At 47.4% G+C, this 12,066-nt stretch overlaps 2 protein-coding genes across 3 annotated transcripts in view; one reads left to right on the forward strand and one right to left on the reverse strand.

Annotated features, from left to right (window-relative positions):
• Positions 1-2,521, reverse strand: part of tefu (Serine/threonine-protein kinase tefu) — a 192,362-nt gene extending 189,841 nt beyond the window's left edge. The window contains 2 exon segments of the mRNA XM_077642331.1: positions 50-181; positions 2,337-2,521. Of these exon segments, the coding sequence (XP_077498457.1) occupies positions 50-181; positions 2,337-2,405 (201 nt within the window). The 5' untranslated portion in view covers positions 2,406-2,521.
• An 8,033-nt stretch (positions 2,522-10,554) lies between these two features.
• The window catches only part of LOC144109520 (uncharacterized), a 53,217-nt gene continuing 51,705 nt past the window's right edge, over positions 10,555-12,066 (forward strand). For both annotated transcript variants that reach the window (XM_077642344.1, XM_077642345.1), the window contains exon 1: positions 10,555-10,697. The gene's annotated coding sequence lies outside the window, so the exon portion shown is untranslated. The remainder of the gene's footprint in view (positions 10,698-12,066) is intronic.

The raw sequence follows: 12,066 nt of genomic DNA on the forward strand, positions 1-12,066 counted from the left end.
ATCAGCAAGTGTTATGATTCCGTTCCATGAGTGCATAAATATTTCCTACCAACTCGATGGTCTTGGTGATGTTGATAGTGATGATGTCCCAGGTCTGGTTGGACTTCTTCAAAGTGTTCTGGTCAATGGAGATCAGGACGCTCTGGTTTTGCAAGGCAGTCTTCAAGCCAGCGACTGCCCTCTGAATCAAAACACATAACTTGGTCAGAGAGAGTCCACCATAAATTAAATGGCATTCATGCTAGAACAAGACTTAAACTAGTAGCCATCTTTCCAGCAATCTCTGTAAGCACTCTTTTTACAGGCCTCAACAGAATGACTGGATCTGCCTGCAGAGGATGCTACCCACGTTACCCTTACTCACAGTAAACATCAATTAAAAGACAGTCATGCATATAATTGTGAGACACAATGACAATCATTATGTGTTTCGCAGCAAATAACACTTAAATATAGCTGATTTACGAAAACGCAATCAACAGACCAACAAAAAAATTAATCTGTCGGAAATATGCGGCGCTCAAGTCAACGAGAGCTAGACATGATGTTGATGGGACCAATACCTCAGTTCGAATAAACCAGCTGTTTGAAATAACGAAAGTCCGTTGTCATACCACACACATAAGCTTCTGCAGGCTAGCACTGCTGCTTTCCCCAATGTGCACAATAAACGTTTGATGTACTCTAACCTCTCAGTTTAGTCGTTCAATAACTGCAGTACGTGCAAAAGTTTTTACAGCTTTTGCTTAACCTGAACCCCAGTACCTTCAGGTCAACATTCATTTCTTGTTTAGCAGCAAACTGAAAATGACATAAAGGTCGTTGTGTATATACGCGGAAATCGGCACACATGCTTTCAAATTTTTTTTTATTTCACAAATTTGCCATCCCGCACAAATTAAACAAGTATAGACACCTAATTTTTCATTGTGTGTCTTCCTCATTGTAATCATGTGCAAGACATTAGTATACATGGATCATAACGAGGTATTCGTTTATGAATGCTAAATAAATTCAGAACCACATACATGGCGCGTGTAGAGATCACACTCCACACGCGCCTCTAGCATTTTGCCCTCATCGAGATGCGAACACCGCGGCTGGGATCGATCCAGGGTCTTTCGGGTCAGCAGCCGAGCACTATAACTACGGAACCATCACAGCGGCTACATACTTAGAAGCAACAGTTATGGAGCCACTCAGGGTAGGGGAAACATTAGCAAATATTCGGAAGCCTAATAAAATAAACTCTTTTAGCATCTCCAAAATCATCATTACCAGCCAGTTCGAGCTCGCCAAAGGACAAAGGCTTCTTCCAACTACTTCAAGTAACTTGTGTTTTGAGCCAGAAGTGGCCATGCTACTCCAGCACATATCCCATGCTTATCATTCCACTGAACTCTATGCTGCCCTTGTATAAGTTCTATTTTATGGTGTTGCAGCTTTTTAAAAATGTACGGATTCAGAGCTAGTTCCAAGCCAAAAGCACAGTTGAGAGAAATAAAATGCCCAGCACATGTAAAATAAAGGACTTCCCCTGCTGTCAGCAGGCAAAAAGAATTTTGTTCGCCTGTAGTGTCCTACGATGCCAGAATTATGCACTTTTGAGAGCCAAAGAAGTAAGGTGTGAGTGGTGCCCGACTGCATCCTTTTCTTTCACACTTTTCTGTCTCGCAGTTGTCCTTTTTCCTTTAGCTTCCTATGGTATGCAAAGTTTGATATTTTATTCCGTGGCCCCGGTCCATCGGGCACAATTAAGGGCAGCACAGCAGGGCTAAGTAGGACCTTGGGTAAATAAGACCACCAGTTCCACTTGGTCCAAGCAGCAACCTAAAATGAGCCCCTCAAATTGCTAAGGCAGTTAACAGCCATGCGCTAGTTCGAATATTCGAGTTAAAAACTTTCGAACTGTTAAGCGGTGGTGCAGAATGACGCATACAATGACGTTCGCTATCTTGGGGTTCAACGGTATTCAACAGTCAAATTTTTTTGACGGTGTCAGGCTCTGTAAAGATAAGTGATGCCGACTACAAACTATACACCAGTTCAAACACACAGCGAAAGAAACCAAAAAATTCGCAAACGTTCTTCGTTTGGACAACCGCAGATTTAAAACTCGCACAGATCACAAGCGATGCCTCCCTACGGAAAAAAATATCGCATGACATGCGAACAACTGCTGTTGTTCGCGTGATGAATACATTTTGGAAAGAACATACATTAAACTGGCAGTGAACGGGCGCTCAAATTATCAGTGGTATTGAACTTCCACTCCCAGAACACGCGCGGCGAGAGCAGAGCCGCAACGCTTCCCTTCACAAAACACGAGCACGTACTTTGCGATCCGTGACTTTGTTCGAACGCAGGTTGCGAATGAGGGTGAGAAGGTCGTACGCGCCTCCCATGTCTGGCGGTGGCGGTCAAGATTCAGTAGTAACACAGTTGAAACAATTTCAACTCGCGCGAAGAGCTCTGACATCCATGTTTTTCTATGCTGACAGCCAGCAGCTGAGAAAACCGCGCGAAGCGGCGCGGAGCATTTGCCATTGTTGCCAGGTGACTACAACAGAAACCGGCCACAGAAGGCTTAACAACTGTAAAGATTTATAATAGATTTTTGGGGGGGATAAAATCAACTTCTTAAGCCACCCTGGATATCCAGAACGTTACATTCACATGCAATGTTTATGCGTATGAACGATGGTATAAGTGCTAACATCGCAGCGTGCTTTCGGTAAAGATTCAAGCGCGAGTTTTAAATTCCGTTAAGCCAGTTAACCCTTTGCTGCCTTTGTGCTTGCTCCAAGTGCCGCAAAATGGAAAACGAAATACTACCCTACCGTAGTAATGAATACAAATTACAGGGAGATAAAAGAGGCAAGCAGAAGGTTCTCGCCTCCTCGCGTTCGAAGAAATGATGCAGCGATGTTTGTAAACAAACCGAGGTGCTGATGATGATACTAGCCACAAAGCGCTCCTGGCATGCTCTGATGGGAGGTCCTGTACATGCCACCATGAGACAATAAATGCTTTCGCATTGACAATTCACAGGTGGGCCTCTCTAAAACGTTCTCAGAGCAAACAATCTTTTTGTACGTATGGCATCAAGACTGCCAGAGCAGCCACGAGTACACAAATCGGGCGTTTGTTATGGTATACGTATCAAGGGAGCAAAGTTCGCGATCATTGCGATTATTGACGAGGGGACTGCGCTAGCATTGCGACACTTGTGTGGCCGATTCTTTTTCCTCGAATAACTGAACCTGCTTTGCACCCACGACGACTGAGGTTTCATTTTGATCGTTGAGTTATCTTGTGCAATTAATTTCAAACGGATATCCTCAAGCGAACAGTTTTGCTCATCTGTGGTGTCTGTGAGCGTTTTTGGTCTTACAGTTATCAAACTGACAGCTATGCTGGTTATTTCCCTTAACGACCGTACAAATGTTAGCGCGATATATCTCCACCTTCCTGTCCGCTTTTAAAATCTCGGTCCAATGCTTAGGGGAATCCATCAAGGTGGAGTAGATTCTCAGATCTGCGCGGTGTGGTTATGGTGGCCAGCAAGAAATGAGACGTTCACAGCGGCTTCCGTTTGTTTTCAATTTCTCAACCTCTTACATCGCGGCTTCAAACATCCATCGCACGGCGCGGTGGCTCAGCTACTCAGCCGGACGACGGCGTTCTGCCTTTTCATCGCACCGCCGGCAGCGGCGGTCACCAACGTGCCCGTCTTCTATAGTGTTTTCAACTTCAACACGGTGCGGCGGTCCCTGCAGGCATCTTCAACTACCAGCAATCCTCGTTGCGCCGATGTCTAGCGGAGGTGCAGTAATGGCCTTCCGTCGCTCGCCCGGCTTCCTCGCTGGACGGAAGGCATCTTGCGCACACTTATTCGCGCAGCCCCTAGCCGCTCGCGCGCAAGCCCCAGCGCGCGGCAGCTCTTGCTATCATCACTGGGCTGTCGTGGACTTCGTAGCACGGATTACGGCAGCTTTCCCGCGCACCTCAGCGTGCCCACGTAATTCCTTTGGGACTGATGGAGCGGCACCGCATCGCAAGTCCTTTGCGCAGCTTCACGGCCCTATTCCATGATGCCAGTGTTGCAGGCGGCGTTAGCGGCGGTGGAGTTCAAGGCAATGGGCAACTCCTAGCACGCACTCTGCATTCCTTGGCGCCTCCGACGACTGTGGCGTGTTGTTGATTGCAGCGTGGACGTCCACTGCGGTCATAGGCGGGAGGGACCTTCGGAGGCCCCCCACACTCTTGCTGCGAATGCCCATGGATTAACCTGCTCTACCTACATTGCCGTCCTGTCGTGGTGGTATAGTGGGTGTTGTGTTCGCGTCGCTAGTGCACCCCCCCCCCCCCCCCCCACACACACACACACCGGATTACTTGTGCCTTGATCTCGCCTCCCACGCCGTATTGTGCCGCACGCGCGGTCTGCTGTACCATGGATGCGGCGCGCCAGGGCTGCTACCCCAAGACCCTTCCCGTCTGGCTCCAAGCAGTCTTATCTCCGCACTTAGTCGCAAGAATATAAAACGGGGTGTAACGAGGATGTAACATGTATGTTTGAGCATTCGCTGTGCTGTGAGCAGGTGCAGGACAGAAGGCTGCGTTGAATTGAAGTTTGCAGCTGTAGCAGCCTTTTATTTCATCCCTGGGTTTCCGTTGGCAACGTCGTCAAGGTATGTTGGTTATGTTTTTTTTTTATTCCCCCCTCGTAGAACTAAATTTTTTTTCTGTTTTGATAACACGTCGCTGAAGCTTGCAATAAGGCTCGTGCGAGAGGCAAAGCGAGAGGGAGGTGTCAACCTGGAGAAAATCCGTGACCTGGAAAACCGCACATCTGCAGCGTACGCCCATCTCGTCTTTTATTTTGGCACCCAAGTTGCCCTTTGCATGCGTTGCTTTTGCGTGTGCATATATGCTTTTGTAGCCCTTATAATACTTGCTCAAGGTGCATCAACTTTAAGCCTATATTAAGTTTTTCTTGTTTCATTTTCCAGATTTCTCAAAGCTAGAGAAAAGATAGATAGATAGATAGATAGATAGATAGATAGATAGATAGATAGATAGATAGATAGATAGATAGATAGATAGATAGATAGATAGATAGATAGATAGATAGATAGATAGATAGATAGATAGATAGATAGATAGATAGATAGATAGATAGATAGATAGATAGATAGATAGATAGATAGATAGATAGATAGATAGATAGATAGATAGATAGATAGATAGATAGATAGATAGATAGATAGATAGATAGATAGATAGATAGATAGATAGATAGATAGATAGATAGATAGATAGATAGATAGATAGATAGATAGATAGATAGATAGATAGATAGGTAGATAGATAGATAGATAGATAGATAGATAGATAGATAGATAGATAGATAGATAGATAGATAGATAGATAGATAGATAGATAGATAGATAGATAGATAGATAGATAGATAGATAGATAGATAGATAGATAAAGAGGAGGAGGGAAAGGCAGGGATGTTAACCAGAAAGGGGTTCCGGTTGGCTACCCTGCACTGGGGAAGAGGAATTATGGGACTAAAAGGAGGAAGAGAGAAGGGGGAAAAGGCATAACACGCCCAACGCTGTCACAATTTGTCACTCAATACAGTCGCTCTCAAGTAGGCAGAGTGCCTTGTATGCCTTGAGGGCAGTCGACTGCTGTGGCCACGGACCGAGGATCTTTTGCTCTGTTAATGGGCGAGAATCGAGGCGGTCCAGGGCACAACACAGTGTATGCATTGCACTCGCAAATGCAGGGCACTCACAGAGAAGATGAGCGATGGTCTCCTCACAGCCACAGCTTTCACAGGCAGGACTGTCGGCCACCCCATCCGGCAAGCATAGTGGTTGGTAAAAGCCACACCGACCCATAAACGGCATAACAATGTTGCTTCGCGACGTGCTAAGTTACGTGGAAGACGAAGGCGCAGTCCAGGGTCCAGTGCCTTGAGGCGGAGGTTGCACAACTCTCCCGTGTTCCACGCTGAAAGTGTGAGCTCCGGCGCCAAAGGGCGAAGCCCACACGCAGCGTCAGGTCTTGATATTGGGATCCTCACTGGAAGTCCGTCGTTGTGAGCAGAACGCGTAGCCGCATCGGCCTGGTCATTACCGTTAATACCACAGTGTCCTGGCAGCCATTGAAAAATGATGTTATGACCTTTGGATACGACGTGCCGTGGTACAGTAGACGGATCTCAGCAACAAGTTGTTCCTGCGACCCGCGGCGTAGCGCAGTTTGCAGGGCTTGAATGGCTGCTTTAGAGTCGGTGAAAACCGTCCAGTCATTTGGAGGTTCTTGACTGATGAACTCAACCGCGGCCCGTAAAGCTGCGAGTTCCGCACCAGTTGAAGATGTTGGATAGGTCGTCTTTACTTTCATGAAGATGGATCTGGCCGGTATCACCACCGACCCCGCAGAACTGGCCGAGTGAACTGATCCATCTGTGTCAACATGTATGCGGTGACTGTGGTAAGAATGCAGGTGATTTAATGTCAGTTGTTTGAGAGCGGGCAGTGATACATCAGCTTTCTTCGTAATGCTAGAAATATAGAAGTGAACCCGAGGTTCACGAAGACTCCATAAGGATGAGCACGGTCTTGACGCAGGGGTGAACTCCGATGGAAGGTATGCGCGATGGGCTTCAATGACTTTGGCGAATGCAGTACGCGGCCTAATTATTGGGAGTGTTGCGAGGTGATGACAGGGAACCCGTGTGAGGTGCCGAATATGTGTTCTCATGGTGTCAACAGCAATGTATGTAGTAACAGGATGTTCCCGGGCAAACTAGAGAAAAAGTGGCCATTATTGTATGTTGCATGGTGCCGCAGTGCTACGAACATTGCGCATTAAATGGTGCATACATATACGTCTACTGTTTGTATTCATTTAAATGCAAAAAGCGCATCTAGTAAACTGAAATGACATCTGTATTGCGCTCCTGTTTCCTGTTATATGGGCGGGATCGGGCGACTTTTTGAATTCATATTTTCTCTGTGTGTAAAATGCTAGCACATTTCCAGTAAGCAGGTAAGCTCAGTACGGCCGAGCCAGCATACATTCATACGAGTGGACAGATGTACTACATCGCCTACAACGTAAGCATGTGCCTGAAATTTGGTCACATATGTGCGCTTAGACGCCTGAAGGCTGCATAAAAAAGGAGATATAATTTTATTGAGCCAGAACCGAAAAATCGAGCATTAACCTTTTGGTGTTTTCGCTGGGACGCACAAAATTTTGGATACGGCTAGTTGTGAGGACGTTTTTTGGATGAGCTCGGGAAAAATTAGCGCCTTGTGGCGAGATTCCAAACGTCCCGATGGGCTATTTTTTGGGACATTTTGAGGCGGTTTTGTGTTTGTTGGGTAGTTATAAAATAATAAGAAAAAGGCTACTGCATGCCTCAAATGTGATTCGAACTGCTTAGTTCCATACGTCACGTACGGAGCTGTACCAAATGAGCTAGGGTGACGGTTGCGCAACATTCTGCTTTGGAATGCATTTGTGCCATGCGTGTTATGTAACCTTTACAGTTTTCACCAGGCCAGGTCTCGCCACAGCGGAGGACCTAGAATGGCCTGTAATACCGCCAGTTCTAACGCGTAACGCGATCCAACAGTGAGGAAGGCTGTAGCTCAAAAACCCTCTTTCGATACCTTCGGCACCAAGCCTGCCAGAACCGAGACCCTCTTTAAGCTATTGAGGAGACCAGGGTGTGAAAAATAGTGGGCTTGTTATGACATACATGCGATGGTCACTGGGCAATTAATAATGTATTTACATTTTACCTGAAAAGTGATTGATTACAAAGTTGAAAAAAATCAACCACATGCTGCTGGTGGGACCCATACCAAGGGCCTCTGGACGTAGCTTACGGGGTTGTACCAAGAGAATGCGACAACGGCTGTCCAACATTTTATTTTCGAGTTTGTGCATGTTGTGCACGCATTCTAATCTTGAAAGTGCACAGCAGCGTCCCCCGCTATATCATAGTGGAAGACGTTGAATGCCCTGTAATACCGCAAAACCAGGAGCAGTGCTGATACTACATATGTGCACCTTCCCTGCAAACACGTAAATCTGTATTTTGCGCCATTAAAATCAATATAACTAACTAACTAACGTAAATCTGTACGTGTGTGCCTAAAGGTTGCTTGTATATTTTCCCTTTTTTTATCGAGAGCGGCGGCAGTTACCTCTAAAGATAAGCCGTCTGCCACTGAACTCAGTACATGGAGAAACACTTGAAGATAGGCTTGAACCGTACGGTCCCTCTTGCTGTTGGAGCGATCATTTGTGGTGCATGGTGGTTGTGGCTATGATGGGGGAGAGGGATACTGGCCCCGACGCATGTTGGCCCTTTGGGCATCACTCTTGGGGACCAATCATTTGTAGGTTATCGGTATAGACAAGCGTCAGGCCGTGACGTCAAAGAGATGCGGTGGCGCTGGCGTCAGCAGTGACTTTCGTTGTGTAGGCAAAGAGCGAGACCTTCTGCATTGGGTGCGCCGCGCTTGCGTGTTTTTGGGCACAATTCACGGCGTGCCGACCAATTGTGGTGTGGTTGGTCGAACCGCTATGCGGAAGAAAGGAAGCGGCATAAGTTTTCAAAAGTTTATTTCAGTCAGGTAGGCTCGAAAGCGACGGGCAGGGGCCGAGGAGCAAGACAGGTTCGGCGACGGATCGGCTTCGCGGCTAATTATTACCGCCGAGCTCGTTTCGCCCCTTGGGTTATTATATTTCGTTTCTGCATTCAAATCTAATAATTTGGTTTGTGTCTCTGACTTCGCAGCGTTGCTGTTCGGTCGCGTGGTGAACTGTGCAAAAACAAAGTATTCCCTGCAACTCGTTCTCATTCTGTCGTGCTCTCAGCGTAAGTTTAGGCGCGATATTCCGTGTGCTTGGTATCGTAATTTGAACGCAGGGGGCCATTTTCAGATGCTTATCACCTGGACAACGTCCCGAACATCACTTCGCGCAGAAAAAGAGACAAAAAGCTGCCGCCTTCAGCGTTCACACCGTGCTGCGCTTGAAGAAGCACCGGACTCGGGTAGTACTGCACGCACGACGGTTTTTTCTCTGTTTTCATTTTCGCGAATTTCAACAAGTGTGTCGTTCCAACACCGGTCCAACGACACAAGGATCTCGACAAAGTCACGCAGTGTTATTTCCCAAATTATTTGAATTTTCACATTGTAGGTCGATCAGAACGTGGCGAACACGGCAAATTCCACGCCAAAAGCCACACCGATCAAGCAGAATGCGCACACATGAATGAATTCTAAAATAAGAAGCAAAATTTTATAGCTTAGCAGAGCGCGCGCGTAAATTTCGTTTGGAGCTCGAGGAAAATGTCTATGCACGCGCTCGTGGAGCTCTCGGATCGCATTTGCCTTATTCAAAGCAGCTATAGTGTTCATTAAGTTCCAAGGTCTCCGGAGTGAAGCGGCTCAGTGAAAATAGGAAGCACATTACAAGGTTCGTCGTGTGAGAAAGCTGATATTCGCGTCGTGCACCACGTCGTCCTATCTTTCACAAGCAATCGGATATGCTTTATCGGCCCATATGTTGAGAACTGTGGACGATTAGTTCCTCCCCGTACCTCACGCTTTCACCGGCCGTATAGCACTGCGCTTTCACAATTGTCGCGGAGCACCCGATGAAGCACACCGCCTACTAATGCCGCCTGGCGAACAGGCTGAAAAAATGCACAACTATGCTCTCCGAGCATCAACAAAAATGTTTCTAACCACAAGCGACGCGCGCGCTTTGAAATGTTCGCATACACCAGTTCGGTTCGAAGGCAGCGTCGCTTGGGGCAGTGTAGGCGTGCTGCATTTTGCCTACACGCCGCATCGCTGCCGATCGCATCGCCACCTTTGTTTACAAACATGACGCTTGTCTATAGAAAAACGGTGGGCGTGCTCGCGTTAAAACACCACACTGCCTACTTGCACTGCGCTAACCAACACCGAACCGCCAGTTCTTCTTAACAGTCTCAAAATGAATAAAATTAGTGCAGTCGTCCAAACATTTGTCCAGAGCGTTCGAGCTGCACGCTTGCTCTGTTGTGCATTTATGACTATTGCCGCTGATTGGCGGGCCCAATACACAGTTGAAAGAAACCATGAGTTAAGCACAATCCATGGCAATGTGCATGCAGGAAAAGGTCACGTTTCGAGGTCTAGAGCACTAGCACATGACTGGTGCACTTCTCAGTGAGGCGTCTGGACGCTCGAGACAGGCGTGCGGACGACTGTATGTACAATTGTATATAGAGGTACAGTTCGTTGGGGAATGTGATGGTCGGGTGAAGATTATGTAACAAGCGCGATGAGTAATGGGTTGCTTAGAAAACGCTCGAAAACAAGGAAGTGGAAAACAAGGAGTAAGGTATCAGCAGTGTGACTCTATATAGCTGTTTCACCTAGACTTTGAGCATTAGAGATATGCAGTCTGAGTTATCTCCGCCCCCATCAAGACCGCTCGCGATAAAGCGGGACGGGGAAACCAAACGATTGTCTCTGCTGAAACGCTTTCTGGGGGTGTTCTGCACTTTGTCACACGCAGTTGCCGTTGCCTGCAAAAGTAAAGTCTTCCCTTGGACACCAAGAGATAGACGGCATGTGTGCCGAAGGAGGCAGCTAGAGAAGGTGGGTTCGTGTGCTTGCTCTCAACGGAGCTTCTTTCTTCTATTCGCTCCGACGGTCGTCGTGCTCACAGGTGTGGAATGTTGGCGGGGTTTAAGTAGCGTAGTGCGTGGAGGGCCAACCTACTGCTCTGTGGACGGCTGAAAGAGCTTTGTCGACACAGCCGCGACGGTGAACGAACATCGCTTGAAAAAGCGCGGCTTCTAGGGAGGCGCAAGCAACGTGCAATATTGTGGTGTTGACGGGGAGTTTTTGTCGTGACGAAGTCCCAATAATCACCCCCGCTGAACAGATCGAGCCTCAGTGAGGTAAAATATGTTGCATGAGACGGTTCAAGTGCCTTCGTACGGTTATAGTCATCGAAACTTTTCCGTCAGGACTGGAATGCAGTTTTTCTATCCGAACTATACATCCACCCGCCGCGGTGGCTCAGTGGTTAGGGCGCTCGACTACTGATCCGGAGAGTTCCCGGGCTCGAACCTGACCGCGGCGGCTGCGTTTTTATGGAGGAAAAACGCTAAGGCGCCCGTTTGCTGTGCGATGCCAGTGCACGTTAAAGATCCCCAGGTGGTCGAAATTATTCCGGAGCCCTCCACTACGGCACCTCCTTCTTCCTTTCCTCTTTCACTCCCTCCCTTATCCCTTCCCTTACGGCGCGGTTCAGGTGTCCAACGATATATGAGACAGATACTGCGCCATTTCCTTTCCCCCCAAAACCAATTATATATAACTATAGTCCAAAGAGGCCACTGGTTGTTTCCGGCGGACAAGTACAACGCTGCCAAGTTCTAAGGGGTTCAAGTCGATTCTTTGTCTAGTTGGGAAAATGTTGATTTGACCTAGCTTTGCAATGTAACGAGGTCCTGAGGAGTCGATTCCAGTGATAAAAAAGGCGACTGCATTTTTGTAATGGTCTACAGGAATAATGGGCATTTCATATTCAAATAGTTTAGACCGCGTCTTACGACACTGCGCACAAGCATGCATTAGTTGATTTAATTACCGCAATTCCCTCAGGGACCCGCGTGAGGGTGTCACGAACGCCTCCGTGGAAGACACTCGCGTACGCTCGCCGGACTTGGAGCGAATTGAAAGGAGTGTCCTTCAGAAGCAGCCTAAGATAGCGGGCTCGATACGCTTCGTCGATACCCTGCGCTATTCCCAGGACTCGGAATAGGCTGCCATTATCGCAAATAAGTCTAAGTATGGTAGATAATTTACTCAATTTTTTTTTGTCATGCAACTTTGGTGTCAGTTTCAACAGCCAAACGGTGGTCATGACGCAGAAGATGAGTCAAGATCACATGAGGCGCATGAAAGCAGCAACAAAATTGCTGGTTCATTTTTTGTGATTGGAGCTCTTGGGCAGCGT

Source organism: Amblyomma americanum, chromosome 11, assembly GCF_052857255.1.
Source record: "Amblyomma americanum isolate KBUSLIRL-KWMA chromosome 11, ASM5285725v1, whole genome shotgun sequence".
In the NCBI taxonomy this organism is placed as follows: Eukaryota; Metazoa; Arthropoda; class Arachnida; order Ixodida; family Ixodidae; genus Amblyomma; species Amblyomma americanum.